This window comes from Notamacropus eugenii, chromosome 5 (genome assembly GCF_028372415.1).
Source record: "Notamacropus eugenii isolate mMacEug1 chromosome 5, mMacEug1.pri_v2, whole genome shotgun sequence".
In the NCBI taxonomy this organism is placed as follows: Eukaryota; Metazoa; Chordata; class Mammalia; order Diprotodontia; family Macropodidae; genus Notamacropus; species Notamacropus eugenii.
In genome coordinates, this window is record NC_092876.1 from 433815771 (window position 1) to 433838699 (window position 22929).

Below are 22929 nucleotides of genomic sequence, written 5' to 3' on the forward strand. Positions count from 1 at the left end.
TCCAGTACTATATAGGCAACTCCCTAAGAGTCTTAAATTATAGAGAAGGTACTGATCTACATTTTAATGAGTTTCCTCATCTGGAAGTTCCTGACCTTAATGAAAACACCAGTCTAGTTTCTATCTTTATCCCTAATGTTAACCCAGAATTGAATGTTGATTCTTGTAAAAAATCAAATTAAGAAAACAGTTGGGTTTTCTCAGGTGCATGTAAAAGATTACTCCCACTTTGCGTGTTTCTAAATAGGACTTTTGAATATATCTTCTTAGGATAAAATCATTCCGCCTGACCCTATTACCAAAAGTGAGAAACAGACCACTCTTCATCAGCTGAACCAGATTCTTAGACATCGACTAGTAACTACAGACCTCCCTCCTCAGCTGGCAAACCTTACAGTGGGTATGGATCTGGTTGTATCTCGTAAAGAGAAGTTTTGTTGAAATGATTTTTTTTCTCCCCAACTTGAGTTTGAAGTATTTAAAATACTAACATACATTTCATGTACTTATGTACAGTCTGTAAAATTAAAACCAGAGTAGTTATCTGTTCTAGCCTGGAGCAGCCACTTAAGACTTCTCACTTTGAAAGCAGAGAATTATGGAGGGGTGGGAGAAGAATAAGAGATTGAAGAGACACAGTACAGGAGAAAAGGGGGAAGGAGAACATGAGAGATTCAGATGGAAAAAAATAATATATTTTTTTCATCAGCAAGCAAATACATATTTAGTATGTCAAATTAGGATCTATGGAGAATCCCAAAGAAGTAGAACATTGCTAGGCCATCACATAACTCAAGCATTCAAGTGCCTCAGATGTTTCAGGCCTGTGCTAGATACTGGGGATATAATGGGAGAATTGTAGCAGCCCCTGGCCTTAAGTTGGAGGAGTTGACACACACACATGCAGCTAAACATAGAGAAAGCAAGTACACAGTGACCTAGGAGGGGAATGCACTCAGAGCTGGAGTTGAGTGGAGTTAGGGTACAGTGTAGGATTCACCAAGAAACTGTATCTTCAAGAAAACCAGTGGATCCAAGAGGTGGAGGTGAGTAGGAAGAACATTTCTGTCATGGAGGAGATTGTGTGGGATGGCTCAGGTCCATATATAAATCAGTTACTCAGAGGCCTCTGAAAGTGATGATAGAAAAGAGATTTATTCAATTCTCGAGAAGCAGGGCTAACCTGTAGGAGTAGGAAAGCCGAAGACAAAGAAAAGGGCAGTGATTTATATAGACCCTAACGCAAGTCCCTCCTCCCCCCACTGACCATTATCCTCATTAGCTGAGAATATGATCTTACATTCTAGACATGAAATCTAACCAATCCTTTTTGAAATGAAGACATCGAGGAATTATGTGAGTTTTGTCCAGTCATTGAGATCCTAATACACTACACAGTTTTATATCCTTATATGGAACTATTCTATTCTAAAAATATTGTAACCTTGAGCCTTTAGGCCTTACCTCACCCCTGGGAGAAGAATTACAATCTGAGAAGTCTTCACTAAACCTATCCCACTCAAGATACAGGTGCAAAAAGGAGAATATATGTGTGAGGAACACTCAGAAAGCCAGTATGACCCAACTGTAGAGTGCATGGAGGAGAGTAATGGGGAAAAGACTAGGAAAGGTAGGATAGGGGCCAGGGTGAAAAGAAATTTACATGCCAAATAGAGGAGTTTTATATTGGATCCCAGAGGAAATAGTCACTGGAATGTGTCAGGTAAGCTGTGATATGGTCAGATTCGTGCACTATGCAGTGCAACAGAAATGAGAGCAAGATAGAGTGCTTGCCCATTGACCTTTGCGGTCGATTTGGAAAGATGAGACAAAAAAACGTAGATCAATTAGCATATCCCTATTTATGTTTTGTTATCTCATATTCCCCTTGAGGGCAGAAACTGGTTTTGTGTTTTTGCCTTTGTGGCCTTAGCAGTTAGCACGTACCTGGCACATAGTAGGACCTTGTTAGTAGCTAGTTGCTTGCTTGTTTAATGAGGCTCTAATAAATGAATACTGCAAAATTGTAAGTTATGGACGCGATCAGGATGCCTGCCATTTTTCTCTTTTTTGCTTTAGCTTCCTGACCTTTGATAAACCCTTTAATCAGTTTTTGCATAGACAAAAGTGACGTTCCTTTGTACTGGTTTTGAGGTTTCAATTTTTGATCTTCTGATTGGTATTTGGAATTACTGTCAAGTCACAGAAATGAACGATATAAAAATGATTGAATGCACAAATTCTTACTAAAGCTAGGTTTAAATTTGGTGTGGAAACATAAATAGGTTAAGCGGGTGGAAAACATATAACTACTAGAATCAAAGTTCAGGCAGGAAATTTCCTACTTTGTTTCTTTGTCTTCTGTACTATCAGTAGAACAGATTCGTTGAGTAGAAGATGTGCACTCAACTTCAGAGTCACTGATTTCCTGGTTAGTATTGTTAATACTACTAGAACATCTAGTTTTATTTCTTCACTTTTACCTAAGAGCAGGAGCAGCACCTGACCACTCCTCACAAACACACATGTACTTGAATGAAAAACTAGCCCAAAGAGGTGGCATTAGGATGATGCTGGATTCTGTTCAAACTGTTCTCAACTGTATTTTAATTCTTCTCTTAAATAGAAAAAAAAGTCTAGTGAGCAGCAAGCTAAGGACAATTCTTTTTTCTTTTACTCTTTTTTAAACTGTGACAAAAACTATTCAGCAAATGGTCGAGTAAAGTTTCGAGTGGAAGGAGAGTTTGAAGCCACCTTGACAGTAATGGGAGATGATCCCGATGTCCCTTGGCGTCTTCTCAAATTGGAGATTCTGGTTGAGGATAAAGAGACTGGAGGTAAAATCAGAAAAGTTGTTGTTTTGTTAAAGTATTTTGTCATTTTTGTATCCATGGGAGAAATGTCTTTTCTCTCTGAGTTCATGTAGTAGGAAACTGCTTCACAGTATATTTGCCACAATATGGAAATTGTAGAGGTAAACACCTCTATAGGTTTTGTTCTTATGCTTGACCATAAATTTAGGCTTCAGAGAAAACTTGAATCATTAGGATTTTAGCCAGGCTTCATTTAAGCAAAAGTATTTCAGTGACAGAGAAATAAATCTTCAACATATTGCAATCTTGTCCATTCCTCCTAAGCTATAAGAGTTAAAAGGTAAATTCATAATAGCATATTTCTCCCAATATCATAAAATTTGAACAGATTTAGACAGTCATAATCCATACGTCCCGTAAGGAAACAAACTTTGTCAAATAAACTCTAAGCAAACTAAGTCAAATGTTCACAAATAGTGCTGATTGAGGGGGAAGATTTTTATGTCGACAAGGAGTTAGGGACCGTTGAGAGTCTTCCTCTGGTTCTTTATCTAAGGAATATTTAAGGCTTTAAGTAAATTTTTACATCCCATGGGTCATGTTTTGGTCAATTTAGTAACCTCTCAGATAAGAGAAATGGCACTGACCTTCCCTTAACGTTGTTCCCTGAGTCGGGCTTTGGTCAGATGAGGTTGATAAATCAAGAATCAGAAATTGTCATTACACCTGAAACATGTACTTACTTGTGTTTTTGGACTTATAATTCTCACATCTGCAGATCAGTAACAACAGTAGAGCTGATTGGGTCACTGAGATTGTGACTTACCCCTGAGCGCATCTCATTGCGTTACTTTTCATAGAAGTACGGTCTACGGATCGATAAAAATTCCTTAGTTATTTCCTGTTTAAACATTTTTGAAGAGTGTCACAAATGGCTCGTAATGATTGAAATCAAGTGAGATGTATTTCTCTTTCTGGTCTTTCTTGAATTAGTGTATATTTCCATTGATGGTTGTATTGCATTTCTATTCATTTTATTTGATTTCATATAGCATTTATTTCTATGTCTAGAGATTTTTATCACATAGGGTAGAGATGGGGACTATAGTTCTGTGACTTTATTGGTATAAGGAGCTCTTAGTTGATGAAACTCCCTCTATTAATTCATGTCATTTACTGCGCATAATTCAACTTAAGAGTTCCTTCGAGTCTTAGAGTTGCTGAGAGCAGTGAGGGTTTAAGTGCCTTGCCCAGTGTAGCTTGGCCTGTGCATCAAAGTCAAAGCTTGGACCCAGATCTTCCCAAATCATCTTCTAAGGCCAGCTTTCTAGCCTTTCTTTTTATCATGTACTTGTAAAAAAATGTTTTCATATTTCCATGATGTGTAAAATTGTGATTAATTTGTTTTTCTTGTTTCTTCCTAATATAGATGGTCGAGCTTTGGTCCATAGTATGCAGATCAGCTTTATTCATCAGTTGGTCCAGTCTAGGCTCTTTGCTGATGAGAAGCCTCTTCAGGACATGTACAATTGCTTACGTATCTTTTTCAAAATAGAGGCTGGTAGTTCTCCATTACAGCTTTCCCATTCCCTTCTCCTTTTTGTTCTTAATTTTTAATCATGGTAGACCATTTACTGTTTGGGGTTTTTTTTAAATGCTCAAACATACTGAAATCACACTATTAAACTAAGATTATACTGGCCTGGCAAATGTAAAAAACAAACAAACCTGTTAATGGAGAATAATGAAAAGTGATATTACTGGATCTGGCAATAATGCATAAATTTCTATACATTTTTATAGCATAAAAATGGAAAATTTAAAGTTTTTGTGGTGACTTATTGCTCTTTAAAATAAATTCTTATTTAAAGTTGTATTGAAATTAGTTTCTCAAATTTGTCAAACTGTTGGGAAGATGATGTCAATTTTTTCCTGACAAGATGGAGAATAAAGTTGCCAGTTTAGTAGGCCAGACAAGTGTGAAAGAGTGGCTCTTTCTCAGAGATCTAGCTCTCAAGGGAATGCATTTTCTGATAATGTGTTTTATAACTTTTATTGGTGAGAGTAATGAAGTTATTTTTCCTTTGTATACCTGATTTTTTTAGACTTGGTGGGGTGGACTATTACTAGGTATTTATTTATTTTTTAGTTACAGGGTCAAAAGTAGTCCCCAAGAGCTTCTCTAATTTTATAATCTAAGTCAATGAGATGACGTGGTTCAGGCAATATAAATTTGTTTTCTAGCCAACTTTTCTATCAGGTTTGTTTTAAAAATGAAGTTCACCTCTACTTGATTGAAACAAGTAGCGAATGATTTTTGAACAAGAGAATGTTGCTTATGTTCTTAACTTTGTTTATCAGATTCTTTCTGCTTATCCCTTCAACTAGAAGTATTACATTCACAAACTCTAATGCTAGTTCGAGAACGTTGGGGTGATCTTGTTCAAGTGGAGAAGTATCATGCTGGAAAGTGCCTCTCTCTCACAGTTTGGAAGTAAGCAAAACTGTTTCCAGTTTCCTTTTGCAGTTACTTAGATCATATTTTTCTGCTTCTCATTTCTATTAGATATTTATGCAAAGTATGGTTCTCACGATTAAGTGACATTTGGATCCCTCCCAGCTCAGGATCCCGTGACCAGGATCCCGTGACCAGGATCCCACTGCAGTAGAAATGTTTCTGCTTGGTCACGTTTGGCTTGTTCATGTTTCTCAAAAAGCTGAGAAACAAAACAATTCTCTTCTGATTCAAACTGGACTCTTAAAAGAAGGGGTCCATCCTATTTCAACTTGTTAATTATATGACAAGTTTTCTGTCAAATAATTTTGTTAATCTGCTGAACTTTCTTATCTTTAAATATGTGTCCCAAAAAACTTAGTGTAGTTTTAAGGTTTAATGGCTTAATAGCTTTTACTTCTTTTTAATTTGCTTAAAACTGTACTAAGAGTTTTGGGACACCCTGTATGCCTTTTACAAACGCACAATTAAGATGGGTTGTTGTACATGTACAGTTGAAATGTTGACATACTCTAAAACTGCTGTCTCTCACAGTAGGGTATATGCTGGCAGAGCTTTCCCTTTTTTAGGATTTTGAAAGAGGCATCCATTAGACTGCCACTAGCCTTGCATCGCTGGTTGTAACATATGACTGATATTACCCTTTTATTGCCAAGGAAGGGAAATTACAAAAGGATGAGATAACACAGTTTCTTTTTTATGTACTTTATATTATATCTTCATGCTATCCAGAAAAGTCAAGCAAATAGAAATGTAACACGAAATCTAGCTTCCATAAATGCATTGTAATATTGAAGCTTTGTTTCTCAAATCGAACATTAAATTAACATACTTAACACTTCAGTTTTCTGTTAAGCCAACAGGTTCTTGGGAGAAAAACAGGAATTGCCTCTGTCCACAAGGTCACAATCAAAATTGATGAGAATGATGTCTCCAAACCTTTACAGATTTTTCATGATCCTCCTCTGCCAGCTTCTGACTCCAAATTAGTAGAAAGAGCCATGAAGGTAAGTGTCTGTCTGTAACATATATTTGTCAGTCAGTATCATTTAACTTATTTTTAGCATGTTAGCCATTATCAGAAACACTTCAACATACCTTTCATAAAGCCATTTAGGAAACTTGCTTCCTACTTATTATGTGGGAGATTGGGAATCCAAAGATGAGAAGTGGCAGTTTTAGATCTCAGGGAATTTGCAGCCTTGAAGGGATGAAACATGTGTAATAGCGATGCCAGGTAGAAATTGTCATTTTATTTTTTTCTTGTTGAAAAATTAATCATTTCAAATTCATTAAAATATCATTTTAAGTTACAAAGATTTTCTTTTCTATTTAACAAGAAAGAAGGCCAAGGACGTGAGTGACTTACCCAGAGTTCCTCAGAGAGGAGGGAGGAACCTTAACCATACCCTAAGAAAAAGCAAAAATTAGGGATAAGGGCAGTGAGGAGGAGGAGGAGGGAGAGAGAAAGGGAAGGAGGAGGATAGAGCGAGTGGATGGTGTAATAGAAGACAGTTCTATTCAACAATAGAGCAGAGGCCTAGGGGTGGTTCACAGGCCTGAGCCCTGCTAGCAGAGGGTCATGCTGCTGGATATATGCACTACCTCCCCCTCAGGAATACTTGCAGGAGGGAAGCAGGTGGGCAGGCACTAGTCCCTGAACAGAGATGGGTTTCCCTGGAACAGATGGATTTCACAGTAAGTTCAAAATCATTCAGGATTGTAAGAATCTTTGACCTTGGCCAGAGCCAAAGCTGCTCCTTTGGGGGGCTGCGAGCTACAGCCATGATGCTCTTGGGGAACTCAAGCAGGCTGTCCACCAGGCCTGGACACTGACCACAAAGTTGCCAGCATGCTGGTGATTAAATTTACACCATCATCCCAGGACTCTTCTTCCATGGTGGCATCTGCAGCCTTCCAAGCTGGCAACATTGACAGCTAGGGGCAAGAGGAAGGCATGGTCAGGACACAGTGTTGTGAAGCTGGGGTGCTAGAAGTGGTGGGAAGGGCCAAGGGGGCAGGTTGGAGAGCAAAGGACTGGAGGTAAATTCCTGCTCTTACAGCTCCTGAGGACCTGAAATTGCCATTTTTAAAAAGGTTTTATGGTTTAAAAAGATATGAGTTGTCACAGTATAATGCATAGCTAGTCTTGGAATTAGAAAGATTTGGGTTCAAATCCCACCTGTGACACATACTTGACTGTGTGGTCGTGTACAAGTCACTGAATCTCAGACCGCTCTTGAATATAAGGTGCTGGACAGTCACTGCTCTACATTGGTAGGGGCAATTTCCTCATGGGGAGTTCCTTACAAAGATGAAATCACAGGTCTGGAGCAAACATGGTTTAAAAGGCACTCTACAGAAACGATTTTGTGGTATCAGGACAAGCGTCCAGGAGGTGTATAGGGTTCAAGTGTTCAATACTTGACGTATCTGGAATTTTGTCTTTGTGGCTACTTACTGATATAATTAAGATAAGACATGGAAAATAGTTGTAGCCAGTATCTGGGCCCCCCCAGTCTTGTGTTTTGGCTAAACTGGTTGTGACACTTTTCACAGGGAAGGGACTTACTTCCCTGTATTAACCTGCAAGAACTCACAGCTGTTTCAAGCCATAGTGAGGCAGAGGATGCAAATTCTAGTACAAGTTCAGTGTAAAGACTAGTGTCTCCATTTTATAAATGAGAAAACTAAGGTTTGAATAAGTTGTGACTTGTTACTGTTATACAGGAGAGTGGAGCTGGAATTGGAAAACCTCTTCATGGTGATATTTTGCAGGCTGTGCAAGTTTATCCGTTTTATTCTATAGGTGATCACGTTATAAAGTTTTATGTGTAATTCATAAACCAAACCTAATTTGCAAGTTCAGTTAGCTTTTCATATAAGGTACATTTACATTCTTAAAAATTTGACTGATTTGCTTCTTTAAAAAATTCTCAAGTAACTGTAGTATTATCTATCAAATGTGTTTCAAGATGGTTATGAGACTTTAAAAATAAAGATGTGAATTGTTAATCAACTTCAATATTTTAAAATTCTCTTAAGTTGGGCTGAAATCCTTTTGTTACAGAACTCTAGAAGGGTGTATTTTTTTTCTTTCTGCAGATTGATCACTTATCAATAGAAAAACTCTTAATTGATAGTGTACATGCAAGATCTCATCAGAAACTCCAGGAGCTGAAGTCCATTCTTAAAGGTTTCAATGCCAGTGAAAATTGTATGTCCTTTATATGAACATTTACTCATTCTTTTGAAATAAATCCTTACTTTATGAAAGCATTGCATTAAAATGTGACGTCACTTAACTGTTTGTATACAGTAGTTTATTTTCAAGGGTTTGGCTTTCTTCACGTTAGAAATTTTGTTTTGTGTATGTTGGTATCATTTTTATTTATTCAGATGTATTCATAGGCAAAGGGAGCTCCTGGATAAGGAAAGTCCCTGGAGCAGGGCAGGTTGGTACCTTCTTTGCAACATCTAATCTTAGAGAGTTGCTTAGAGCACTCAGAGGTTAAATGACTTAGCTGGGGTCACCCTGCCCAGCTAGACCAGTGCGGGGTACTAGGTCCTGAACTCTGCTTTAGTCTTTTACAACACAGACCTGTTTAAAGATCATTAAACTCTTTGAGTTTTGAGTATAGGGACCATGCCCTGATAATCATTGGGTGCCCCCTTAAGCACAGTGTCTGGCATACATTTACCCAATTGCCTGTCATCATATAGTTGATTAATTAGAACTTCATCTCTTGAGACTAGTACACTTTCCACTGTACCATAGTTCTAGAGGACTTCGATCACTAGAATTGTCATTTTATGATATTTTTTTGCCTATAGTGTCTTGGTCTGATGGGCACTTGATTTGCATCTACTTTCTGCTAATACCTCAGGATTTCTGCTATGTCTGATTGGGAGTTAAGGGAAAAGTTAACTGGGCCTTTTAGAAACACTTTAGATGAGGTCGGGTAAATCGTCAGCTCTGGGATACATGCGTAGCTATTGTGTACATTCCAGCCTCATCTGTGATTTTAAAATGAAGTGTACGTTTAAATTTGAGTGTTTTTAAAATGAAAGTGTTTGTTTTTAATTGTACACTTTGAATATGTATCTGTATTCAGTAACTTCTGATAATTTAGTTTTTAAATTATCTGAATATATAGGCACTGCTTAGTTGAGAATGGTATTATAAAACTTTAGTCCATAAATTTAGGTGTTTAAGATTTTCCTAAATATCTCTTCTCCAGTCATGCCTTTGTAATTGGAAGGTGGAGATTGGAATGGAGAGAAATGATCTTAAGGAGAGAAATCTTTTCAAAATTAATGATATAGTAACCATTGAGTGAAGTAGTAAGTAGGGCCCAGAAGGCTCACTATTGAGAGGTATTATGAGTATTCATTTCCTACAAAAGATGTTTTTTTCTCTTCAGTATTTTATTTTTTGCTGCAGATTTTGACACTAGTACATATAATTGCTTCTTGAAAACTGCATTCTTCCTATTTATAAAGTAGTAGTATCCCAGATTTAAGAAGTCTGCCTACTTTATCCTGGGTGTGCACCATAGACATCTAGTTGATTTATTTTATTATTTTTGAGTCGAATTTTAATTAAAAATATGAAGTTGTAAATTTTAACCTTTTCTGTTTAGCATTCATAGAGACTGCACTTCCAACTCTTGTCGTTCCCATCTTGGAGCCCTGTAGCCGCTCGGAATGTCTACATATTTTTGTAGACTTGCATTCTGGAATGTTCCAACTGATGCTTTATGGACTTGGTAGGTTAATAAAATATTACAGCCACTCACTAAGTAGTTGTTTAATTCCCTCACTCAAAACAAAGTCAAGTGTAAGTCATATCATTATTTCTCTGATGGCGTGGTCTTCTTCAGCAACGAAGGACAAGCACACATTAAACATGGAAAAGATATGTATGTTTTCCCAGATGTTTGGTATTGAGGGAAGTGCTATCCATGAAAGGATATGATATATGAGAGAAAGAACCACCCTATCTAAATTTTATAGGAGCTCTTGCTTCAGATAATACCAGCATGTTTGTAGTATTTCAGGTTTATTGAAATGTTTCAGAAGTTTGCATTTTGTTTTAATGTTTATGCTTCAAAGTAAGAAGCTAATTGTTTACCTAACAGGTCCTGCCTACAAGCTGCTGATGATTTTTAAAGAGGGAAATTGTGCCGAAATTATAGAAGCTTTATTATATAACTAAACCAAGCTCTGTGATGTTTTAATAAGAAAATATCTGTGATTAAAGCAGTTTAATATTTTTAGGAACTGAAATGTTGCAGCAACAAAAAAAAATTAACGAATTTGCTACTTGCTTTTTTTCCCCTTCTGTATAAAATAAGTTTTAGCACTATGGTCTTTAACCTTAAGGTCCTTTTAACATATAACAGATCAAATTATATCCTCCAAACGGAGCAAGTTTATTGAATTAAAAACTTGTTATAACAGTTCACCCGTAACGTACCTTGCCTTCTGACACTAGTGTTAAAAAAGTTACATTGCATGGATTTTCATAATTTATAGATGTTAATAATCTTGGAGCCCCAATTTGAATGATGCACATATGTTGTTACCAAAATTTTTGAAAATCTTGTTATATTGCTGACTTTCAAAATATCATATGTGACAGTTAATATATTTAATGCACTAGCATTTCCTTGAAAAGATTTCCCCTCAAACTAATTTTAACTTTGTGTATAGTTTTACTGAGAGTTAAGCCATCTCCACCATTGTTTACGTTCATTACTATGCCTGTTGCTGCTCCAGGAGAAGCCTGGGGACAGAGAACTTTGCTGACCCTTAATCAGCGTGGATAGAATTTTACTTTTGATATTGGCACAAATTAGGCAAACATTTTCTGTGATATGTAGTCATTTAAACTCTGTAGTTGTTCGTTGATATTTATTTATTTGCGATTCAAAAATAAGTCTTTTTAAAAACTATTTTACCTTTTTTTTACTCCATTCTTTTGAAAGGTTTATGTATAAGAATTTTGTTCATTTAAGCAATTAATGAAAAGCTTCATCCTTTTAGACCAGGCAACTCTGGATGACATAGAGAAATCTGTGAATGATGATATGAAAAGAATCATTCCTTGGATTCAGCAGCTCAAGTAAGTTTATTTTTTTAAGACAAATGTGAACTAGCTTTAACTTGGTGTGTTGCTTTTTCACATCTTTTCCCTTCATTCAGTTTAATGTAATTGCTTGAAAATATGCTTTTTAATATATGTTGATGTTGACTAGTATTTGAGCATTTTAATTGTATTCCAGAAAGGTTTTGTTTTTTTTTTTTTAAAATGAGGCTGTATGTGAATATATGCATATATATATATATTTTTAACATATTGTTGACCTGATTTAGTAATTGGTAACAAGGTTTTTACTTTGTAGGAGAAAAATTTAGCTGAAATCTCATAGTTTTCTCATTATTGAAAAAAATATTTTCTTGGAATTTTGATGAGTTCTGTTTTGACCAAAAAATCAAGTAGCAGAGCCTATTCTTCTACACATAACTGCTTGTGAATTCATACCGTCAGTGGGATATTGGAACATTTGGTGAATTTAGAAGACAGGCTATGATAATCCATCACATTGAGCAGTTGCTAGGCAGAAACCTGCTACATAAATGATCATTTGTGAGATGTTTATTCAGAACAAAACCTCACTTCATGGAAAAGTCATCTTTTTTGGTCAAAATGTCATTTAAGTTAATCTTGATACAAATATTCTGAAATCACACTATATCCCTCTTTACTTCAAAGTGGAATTTGAGTTAAGGCATCTTCATCTTGAAATCTTTTTTAAAAAGGAGTTCAGTTATAAGTTAAATATGAATAGAATTGTAATGAAAGGGAATTTTGTGGTATTGACCCTGAGAACTGTGGAAAGACCTCGTTGTACTTTTTTTTTTAACTTTCCACTTTTCCTCACGCCCCACAGTTTGACTTTGTAGATGTTGTAGTATTTGCTCTAACTCAAGAAAATTTTTATAAACAAAATTGTTATTTTTGTTGCCGTTGGGTAGAAGTCATTAATTATTTATGGGGGGAAGTTATTACTCTTATTTTTGTCCACTGGCTTCATATTAATCCCTACACGTTTTGATTAGCTACTTTTCTTTTTAAATAATGAATAAGTAAAATCGCAGCACATTTAAAACATTTCTGGAAAGCACCTACTTTGCGATTTCATTTGTATTAAACACAGCCAAGAGGCAGGAAGTTTTTAGATTTTTCTTGTTTTTAAGAGAAGGAGGGGTTAAAAACCTATGACCAGCCAGAGCAGATCTCCCAAAACCCATGAATCAACTCATGCTTTTTACTTACTGGAGAGGCCCTTACTGCTTATTATCTGATTTCTGCGACAGTAACAGATGATAGAGGCAAATTACAGAAGAATGTATCAGGGTGGCAAGGAGTGAAATCAGTGAGCCAAATTCAAAAAAGCATTATCAGTTTGAGGTAATTTTATTTATAAGGGGCAAACAACCATTTAGGACATTACTGTTTTAAAATGAATATAATAATTGGTGCTCATAATGAGCAAGTCACTATTTTCTTTTTTAAGGAGGTAGTTTATAATCTGTTTTTAAAGATTTCCTATTCAAAATAGTGAAAATCAGGAATGTTATCCTAAGGGATAAATTTCAGTTACTTGGAAAACCATTTATATCGAATCACTTCTTGACAATGTCAAGAATTATATATGGGTTCCTTTATATATACACGTACAAACATATCCTTTGTAATACATGATTGAATTAGAAAGATGCTATGGACCCCTTTGGCAGTCTGGTGAAGCCTGTGGAACACTCCTCAGAGTAATACTTTTAAGTGCATTAAATAAAATACATAGGATTACAAAGGAAACCAACTATGTTGAAATGTAGTTATCAATATTTTTAAAAGTTCACAAACCCCAGGTTAAGAATTCCTTTCTTAAGAGATTAGTCTGTTTTGGTGTTCTCAGCTGAAAAAAATTCTGTGAACTTCTCTTACTGATCATTTCTGTCTCATTACTCTGAAGTCCATTTCTCTTATTTAAAGCTAGTCTAGATCACAATTGAGTAGGGAAGTTTGAGAGTTTTTTCCTCTATTTATATATCCCTTTAGTGGTTCTGTGAAATTTACATTAATTTACTTGATTGGTTACTATTGTAATGGGACTGAATTTGTAGTCTTAATCAGTCATACCAGGTTAACCAGAATAGTCCGTCTTTCCAATAATAACTTGTTTTGGTTTTTTTTAAATTAAGATTTTGGCTTGGACAGCAACGTTGCAAGCAGTCTATAAAACATCTTCCTATAATGTGCAGTGAAACTTTGCAACTTTCTAATTATTCGACTCATCCTGTTGGAAACCTTTCAAAGAATAAACTGTTTATCAAACTCACTCGTCTCCCACAGTATTACATTGTAAGTAACTAAATGGAACTTCTCTGATAAATCTTTTTAGGGCTCATTAAGTCTGTCATTTCCCTGGCTTCATTATTACTTTGGTGTGAATATTACTTTCCTGCAAAGGAAGCACCATTGTCCCTTAAAAGGTTATTTTCTTTAGTTACCAAGACTGAGAAAATTCACTTGATGGCCATTCCTGTTTAATACAGCAGTTTAAGTATGGTATACCATGATTAATTGGAGGTTTACAATTCTCTTCTGTTCTTTTTTCCTGCTTTTTGGTTAATATACTTCTAAACCATTTTTTTAAAATTTCAGGTAGCATAATTTTTAAAAAATTTTTAAGGAGTATATTAGACTTCAAATAAGATGATTCTGATTTCAGCAGTATTCCTAAGGCTTTTGCATCTTGTTTATCCAGGCACATGCCAAATGGAATGAAAGGATGGTTTTCTTTTTCTTTTTGAGTATTGGACTTGGTTTGTGATGATATATTTATTTATAAACAACACAGTACTATATTACCAGAACACTAGTATTATTCTCCAGATTTATCCCCTAAATTAGACACATTTATTAGAAAGAATCATAAAATCATAGATTTAGAGCTATAAGGGATCATCTAGTCCTACCTCTCCCTTTACAGATAAGGAGACTGAGGCCCAGAGAACTTAGGTGGCTTATCCAGGGGCATACAACTAGTATCGAAAGCAGAATTTGAAAATAGTTCTTTGTGACTCAATATAAAGTGAAAAAAGAGTATGGAAACATGACTTAGAAAAATGAGACGGTAGGCAGGCTATTGTTTTTCCAATGTGTCAATACTCTGAATTCTTTTATTGAGCTAAAATTGGTCAGATACATAGGTATTCTGGCTATCACCAGAATAGTTTCTGCGATGCACAGAGCCTTCAGTGGAATTAATTTTGCAACCACTAAGGTGACCCTTTTTTAAATTTTTCTCACAGTAAGAATTTGAAGTTAGTGGTGCTGGTGTGATATAGTGTTTTATCTGACTATCAGTCAATGTGTCAGCATCTTGAAGAGTTTTGCATTTAGTATATACTAGTGTTTGCTTCTAACTTTAGTAAATTTTATGTCTATTTTTGCTTTTCTCACTCCATCTGCTGGGTGTCAATTCTGCCAGATTTAGTGGCATGCGTTTTTGTATATCAAAAAGAAATATTCATTTTGAAATGACTGAGTAGTCCTTATGTAGAATCCTGCATTTGATTTTTATTTTATAGCACCACTTGAAATTGCATTTGAAATTAGGAAAAATAAAGAAAATACCTCATTCCATAAATTGTTTTAATTGTTAATGTTTAATTTTCTGGGTCTGAGATTTTATTTATTAATGTTTAGGTGGTAGAGATGTTTGAAGTTCCTAGCAGCCCCACAGAGCTGGAGTACAAGTATCATTTTCTGTCTGTGAGCTCAACAGAAGATGAGAGTCCAGCCACAGCCTTGTTACTACAGCAATTCAAAACTAATATTGAAGAGCGGCTGCTGGACCCAAAAGCCGGGAAACAAGTAAAAGCAGGTGTCAAGCGCAAGGTAAGAGAATTCGGCCTTGTCAGCAACCTGTCATTTTAGATGTTTTGTGGCACTAACCAACCCTAACTTTTGAAAGAATTACCTGGAATTTATGAGGGATAGGCAGAAATTTGATTTATATTACAATGGAACATTTTCTTAAATACTTGGATTTTAGATTATTAGTATTAGATTATTATTACTCATTGAGAAACCAGAAGCCAGCTTGATAGAAAAAGTATTGTCATGTGTGTCATTCTAAATATTTTGTAACAAATGTCTTTTAAAACTCAACTGTGATATAGTAACTTAGAAAATTGCCTTAAAGCAGTTGTTTCAAAAGAACTTTTATTTGCTTGTATTCTTTACTTCAATTTTAGTTGTCTGACGACCCAAATCCTGCAGAGCCCAAGAAACCCAAACAATCAGGAGAAATGTGTGCCTTCAATAAAGTTCTGGCTCACTTTGTAGCTGTGTGTGACACAAATATGCCATTTATAGGACTTCGTATGGAGGTAAGGCTTCTAAGTTTGGTTTGTCATCTTTTCCCCTTCCCTGCTTTAGGGTAAGCCTTTTAAGGCTAAATGTTTTCCTCTAAGGAAACTGAAATGTTTGTAAATCCTTTTTTTGATTCCCTTTATTATGAAATTATAATAAGTTTTGGAGTTGTGTGTGATTTTTGTGACAAAATCAGAAGCAAACGTTTGGCCTCATGTCTTTTGTTTATCACCTTGACATGGCTTGTATGTGTGAACACACTCTTAATAGGAGAAGACTGGCATTCTTGATAGCTGAAGACCAATCTGAATTTTAGTGATCACAGATTTAATCATGCCCTCTTGAACAGGTTACTTCTTCTTGACTGTGGGAAGTGGCAGGACTCAGATTTTCTTGTCGCGATTGAAATCAGCATGGTGTGGAGGACAGAGAGGTGGGCTTGAAGCTAGGAAGACTTGGATTCTAATTCTGCCTTTTACTCCTAGTAGTTGTGTAACCTGGGCAAATCGTTTAACTGCTCTGTGCCTTAGTTTCCTTATCTGTAAAATGAAGGGGCTAGACTTGATAACCTCTAAGGCCCTTTTCAGCTCTAAATCTATGATCCTAGGATTACTTAGCCTTTTCAGGGCACTAGGAATGCTGGCCTTCTATCTGGGAGGAAAAGCCTAAACAAATGTCAGGTACACGTAAGATAAAATAATTTGACTAGAACTTTGTAAAAATATGAAACTCTTAAGTGATAGGCCAGAAACTGTAGCTTGTCCTATCCAAGGTGAGCCAGGAGACTGGAAGGGGAAGACATCAGCACAGAGTACATGGTCCTAATGCATGTTGAAGCCTGGAGAGTAAATTTCAGAAGTGGTGTGCAGTGACCCATTTTTTGCAGCCTCTTTTTCCTTCACCACCCCCACCCTGACTCCTACACTTTGTGAATTGGGAACCTCCCTCTGCAAACTAGAGGAAGGCAGGCCCTTTGTTGGAAGAAAACACTGAAAGCTTCAAGATGCAGAACAAGTCATTGATGCTGTTACAGATGGTGGGGGTGACCAGAGATCACTGGAGCTTTCGGAGCATTTGTAGGCTAAAAAGTGGAGAAGAGGATGAAGAGGTTGAAAGGGTGACTACGTGTAGTTGCCCCATTTCTTTTCTCCCTTCTGTCTCAACAGAAGCTGTGGCCTAGGACTTGGAACTATGTTCCATTCAAGCTGCTGGAAAGAATACAGCTACATCATTAGCTGACCTGGATGTGTGCTTCTACCTCTTTTCATGCAGTTAGTTGAGTTAGCAGTGCGAATTGATACATGTGATATAATTATTCTGTAATTGTATATATATGCCATAAGGTGTGTGTGTTGTGTGTGTATAGGTATAGATATATGATGGATGGATGGATGGATGGATGGATGGATGGATGGATGGATGGATGAATGATTTAAGGTAATTTTCCTTGACTTGCAAGGAATTCCCTATAGGGGACCTAACAAAGTAGGTGAAGTTTCTCAGTTAGGCTTTCCTCGTATCTTGGCACCTTCTTTCCCAGCACCCAGTTCCCTCATTTTGTCAAAGCTGCCTGCTTTTCTCTATTAAATTCCTATGCCTGTAGTGTAAAGTGTGTAACTGGGTGCTAAGGTAGAAGCAGCTAGAGTCTCACATTGGATAGACTGCCAGTCTTAGAGTCAGGGATATGTATCTTTCTTAGTTTGTCTGGCCTTAGACACTTAGTAGCTGTGTGACCCTGGGCAAGTCACTTTAACCCTGTTTGCCCCAGTTTTCTCATATGTAAAAGGAGCTGAAGAAAGAAATGGCAAACCACTCCAGTATCTTTGCCAGGAAAACTCCAGATTGGGTCATGAATAGTCAGACACCACTGAAATGACTAAAAACCAAGGTAGAAGTATTAGGGTTGTTTAATTGAAGTAACTCATCATGATGGCTTAACCATTGGGGTAGGAGGTATTTACATTTTAGAGGAGCTTATTAATGAAATTTGAGTTGATACTTTTATACTGCAAAAGATTTGGATTTCATTTTTCTCCTTTACCCCTCAGATAAATAATCTTTATATTTTGGAAAAATAGAAGCATTTTTGGATTTGGATAGAAACGTCTCTTGATCTCATATGCAGTACTCCAACCTACAGAAATGTCTGTGAGCAGCTTAATAATTGCCTCCACTGGATTACACTAGTACACCTGTTAGTTCCAGGGTCACTGCAGACAGTAATCCATAGTTTTAGGCATGAAACTATATATTTTAAATGCTCTAGATATATTTATCCTTTTTTGCAACTATATCTGTATTCAGTTGGTAAGATATCTGATTACATAAAGACAGTTGAGAATCTGTCTCATCTCTATTTAACCAGATCACACAGGAAATATGTTTCATTTAGTAGAAATTTGTGTATTATGAAGAAGCTACAAACTAGCTGTTTGGGGTTAGAAATGAGATGAGATTAAAGTAATAATAGAACCTTCTTGTAGAATTTTGTATGCCTCATCTCCCAAAAGTCTTAATGCTACTTTCAGATTTAATCATTAAGAATAGTTTTAATAACTTAAAACTGCCCTTGGACTTTTGGGATACTCTCTTTATACACACACACACTCGCACACACAAACACACCACACAGATGTACACACACATATGCACATGTGCACATGCTTAGTAGAGTTACTTTACAAACCTCACAGAGTCAGCAGTTTCACCTTAGATAGATTTTTTTTGCCAAACAAATTTTGTATTGCCAAAGACAGCTACTGAACATGATCTACAACTTTATTTGTCAGACTTGGCACTGAATGACTTTTAGCTTTTTTTTTTTTTTTAAGTAAATTTCTTCCTTAGAGAGATTAAAATTTGACTCTCATCTTTGAGAATATGCAAAAGAATGTGTTACATTCTCTGAAATAGCTTCATACTTTTTTGAGGAGTAGTTACATGATTGGAACAGATATACCCATAGAACTGCTTGGAGGAGGGGATGACATGAATGAATGAGAAAAAACAGAACTTAGACATCTGCTCACTTAGGTGTGTAAATTCTTCTATGTATGGTTATTTTATAGTTAATATCTCCTAATGTGCGTGCAATTTCTTATTTTAAAAGTGTTACTAAAAAGTAATATCACCATGGCAAAGAAATAAGACTTAGGGGAATTTGTAAAAGGTTTTGTGTAACTTGACTGAATTTTTCTCTTTTAGTTATGTAATATGGAGATTCCACATCAAGGAGTACAAGTAGAAGGAGATGGTTTCAGCCATGCTATTCGTTTATTAAAGTAAGAATGTTTTAATGAATTTCATTTTCTGTAACAAGTGCAGTTACACTTCCCTAAAGAGTTGCTTAAAAAAAACCCTAAGGAAATGGAGTTCTTTTTCTGTGTAAGAGGCATACTTATAAATAGCTTGTTTTAAATTTGTTTTATGTATTGATTTCATTATTTACTGTCTGTCAATTACTTCACAAAATCATTGAATTAGGAATTAGCTGGGTGGGTGAATGGGACCAGTGGTGGTGGTAAAGGGTTGATTCTTAACCTAAAGAATTTTGAGGTCTTGTTGCTACCTTAGAAAAAATTTTCCTCAATACTTTTGTGTCCTGGGAATTGCTGCTGTTACACTAAATGCGTTCATATAGCGCAGGATATTGTATAGTTACATTATCAGTCCCACTGCTGACCCTGGCAAATCCTTTAACCTCTCAAGGTTCTAGGCTACTTCTCTTAAATTGCAGAGAATGTGCTGACTTGCATTGATAGAGGAAGTCCCTCACAGGGGAGTTCTCTGCCAATTAAATTGCTGGTCCAGTCCCTGTCCCCTCCTGATATATTAGGAAATGAGGCTAATTATTCAGTATACAGTATTCATTGTATAGTACATTGTATAGTATTTTTCTAGTTGTTGCTTTACAGCATATATCACCACAGTGCTGAAACTATTGAATTTATTATAATTTGACACGATTCTCTGTGAGTTCTTATTCTTGTATATAATTATGAAGAACTTTTGTTCCCATTGTCTTGTGTTGCTGTAACTTTCAAGCCGGTTCTCTAGTTTGAAATGTGCAGGATCGAGTTTTTTCTACTGTGGCCAGCACAGATATGGACATTGTCTCAGATACTCTAGGTTCCCACTTCCCTAGGCTCCTTACGGGATCTTTACCTTAACTACATGTGAGATGGTCACACCCTTTATCTCGCTATTTCATGATTTTTTATCCAGCTATCAATGAAGAAGCATCCTCAGAAGCTGTCCATACTTTATTTGCTTCCTCTATTCTTACTTCTCAACCCATTGTAATCTGATTTATGACCTCATCAGTCATTTGAAAATTTTCTTTCTAAAGTTACTGGTGCTTTTTTAAAAGACCAGATTTGATGATCTCTTCCAGTCTGCATCATTCTTGAGCTCTCTCTGGCATGGGACACTTTGATCACCCTCTCCTATATACTTTTTCCTCTGTGGGTTTTGAGGCAGTGCTTTCTTTTGGTTCTCCCATCTCTGATGGCTCTTTCCCAGCTTTTATTGCTTGGTCACATGTACTAGCCCTTAACTACTGTGGGCATGTCCTGATATTCTGTCCTCTTCTCTTTTTAAATTCTTTCTCAGTGATATCATCACCCATGGATGGAGTTATCAGTTAGCATCTTTATGCTAATGACTCCCAGATCTATATATCCTTGCCCAGCCTTTCCTCTAAGCTCCAGTCCTCTGTTTACCTATTGGACATTTTTGAAATTCACTATATCTAAAACAGACATCATTACCTTACCCACTCTTTTTCCAAGCACCCCAGTATCCTTCCAGTTCCCCTGGTTCTCAAGCTTAAAGTCATTCTTGACTCTTCCCTCTTCCCCTGTTTGCAAAATGTTGTCTTTTATATTCCCACCACTACCAATCCCCATAGCATCTGTCCCCTTCACCCACTCTCAGAGCTACCACCCTAGTTCGTTTCCTCATAGCTACTTGCCTGGACTATTCTAATAGCTTCTTAGTTGTGACCCCTGCCTCAAATCTCTCCCTTCACAGGTCCTTTCTTGCACATTTGCCAAATTGATATACCTAAAGCTTAAGTCTAACCATGTTGTTTCCCTTGCTTAATTAATATTTTAGTGGCTCCTTGTTACCTTTTGGACCAGATGTAGTTGGATCTTTATTTGACAGACAATAAACAACCATTGAAGGACTTTTTTTTAAAGTTTTTTATTTTAATTTTTTAAAATCAGAAAGTCTGTTACAAAATTAATATGATCCACCTACTACCACCTATATTGACCAAGTAATTTTACAAAAGGAAAGAAAAAGAAAGTCCTAAGTACATGTATAGTTCAGCAAAACAAATTCACATATTAGCCATGTCCTCATATGTCTTGTCTTGGTATGTCTTGTTCTGTAATTTCAGGGGAGGGAAACCTGCGGCCTTGAGGCCACATGTGGCCTTCTAGGTCCTAGGGTACAGCCTTTTGACTGTGTCCAAGTTTTATAGAACAAATCCTTTTATTGAGAGGATTTGTTATGTGAAGTTTGGATTCACTCAAAGGGCTGCACTTGAGGACACATGGCCTTGAGGCCACAGGTTCTCCACCCCTAGTTTAAGTTCATCCTCCCTCTGTTAAGAGGCAAGTATTGTGTTTAATCTTCACTCTTTTAGACTCAGTTTAGCATTGCATTGATCAGAGTTCTTGAGTCTTTCAAGGTTGTTTTCCTCTATAATGTTACCAGTGTTTAAATTTTTCTATTCACTTTACTGCATCAGTGCATGACGATCGTCCCAGTTTCCTCTGGAGCTGTCCATTTCATTTTTTCTTAGGGCAGAAAAAGCATTCCGTTACACTCATACCACAATTTCTTTAGTCATTCCCCAATAGAAGGATACCTGATACTCCTTAGTTTCCAATTTTTGGTTACCTTGAAAAGAGCTCCTATGGATATATTGTACATATTGATGGTTTTACTCTTTCTTTTGGAATATTGGCCTGGTAGTGATATAACTAGATCAAAGGGTGTGCTCAGTTTGGTGACTTTTTAGACATAGTAGTTCCAAATGGCTTTCCAAAATGGCGGGATCCTATTCACGGTTCCACCAACAAGGTACTAGTAGAACTGTTTTCCTGCAGGTCTTCTGACTGTTATCATTTTCCATCATCTTTGCTAGTCTGATAGGAGAGGAGAAACCTCAGCTGTTTTCATTTTCATTACTATAGTTATTAATGATTTAGAGCATCTTTTATTCACAAAACTGTTGATAGCTTTGATTTATCCTTTTGAAAACTACCTCTTCACATCCTTTGATCATTTTTGTAGTTAGGTAATAAAGTGCATAGAGCACTGAACCCAGAGTCAAGAAGACCTGAGTTTAAATTGAGTCTCAGATGCTGATTAGCTATGTGAGCCCTGAGGCAAGCCCCAATTTTCTCATCTGTAAGATCAGAATATTTAATAGCACCTATACCTCAGGGCTATTGTGAAAATAAAACAAGATAGTATTTGTAAATCAAATATGTAAATGCTAGCTATTATTGTTACTTGTCAGATGGGGAATGGCTCTTAGTCTTTTAAGTTTGAATCAGTTTCTTATATATCTTCAATATGAAACCTTTATCAGAGAAACTTGCTCTATGGATTTTTTTTCTCCCACTTGTCTCTCTTCTGACTTTTACATTAAATTTGTTTGTGTGATCCTTTTCTATCACTTAGTTTCTATCACAAACTCTTCCCCTTCCATAGATCCAAAAATAATTACCTTACTCCTCTAATTTGTTTGTGGTGTTGCGTTTTAGGTTTAAGTCATATCTATCTGTAGTTTATATAGGATTATGGTTTTAGATGTTAGTCTGATTTCTGCAGACAACTGTGCATTTTTCCCCGCAGTTTTTGTCAGATATTCACTACTTCCTGTAATAACTCCAGTCTTGGGGTTTATCAAACGATGCTACTGTGTTTAATGATTTCTGCTTTGTAATATAGTACTGAAAGAATCCCTTCACGCTTTTTTTCATTATTCCTCTTGAGATTCCAGACCTTTTGTTTTTTCATATGAATTGTTATTTTTTCTAGGTCTCTAAAAATAGCCTTTTGGGAGTTTGAAACAGCAGTGAATAAATTAATTTCAGAGGGATTGTCATCTTTTATTAGACTGATTTATCTTA

The 22929-nt window shown here is 36.2% G+C and overlaps 1 protein-coding gene across 1 annotated transcript in view; it reads left to right on the plus strand.

Moving 5' to 3' along the window:
* Positions 1–22929, plus strand: part of MED14 (mediator complex subunit 14) — a 61397-nt gene that overhangs the window by 13638 nt on the left and 24830 nt on the right. Inside the window, exons 5-16 of the mRNA XM_072615150.1 lie at positions 271–400; positions 2709–2837; positions 4243–4350; positions 5175–5307; positions 6185–6335; positions 8434–8545; positions 9972–10097; positions 11377–11455; positions 13600–13759; positions 15110–15301; positions 15661–15795; positions 18983–19059. Coding sequence (XP_072471251.1) covers positions 271–400; positions 2709–2837; positions 4243–4350; positions 5175–5307; positions 6185–6335; positions 8434–8545; positions 9972–10097; positions 11377–11455; positions 13600–13759; positions 15110–15301; positions 15661–15795; positions 18983–19059 — 1532 coding nt within the window. The remainder of the gene's footprint in view (positions 1–270; positions 401–2708; positions 2838–4242; positions 4351–5174; positions 5308–6184; positions 6336–8433; positions 8546–9971; positions 10098–11376; positions 11456–13599; positions 13760–15109; positions 15302–15660; positions 15796–18982; positions 19060–22929) is intronic.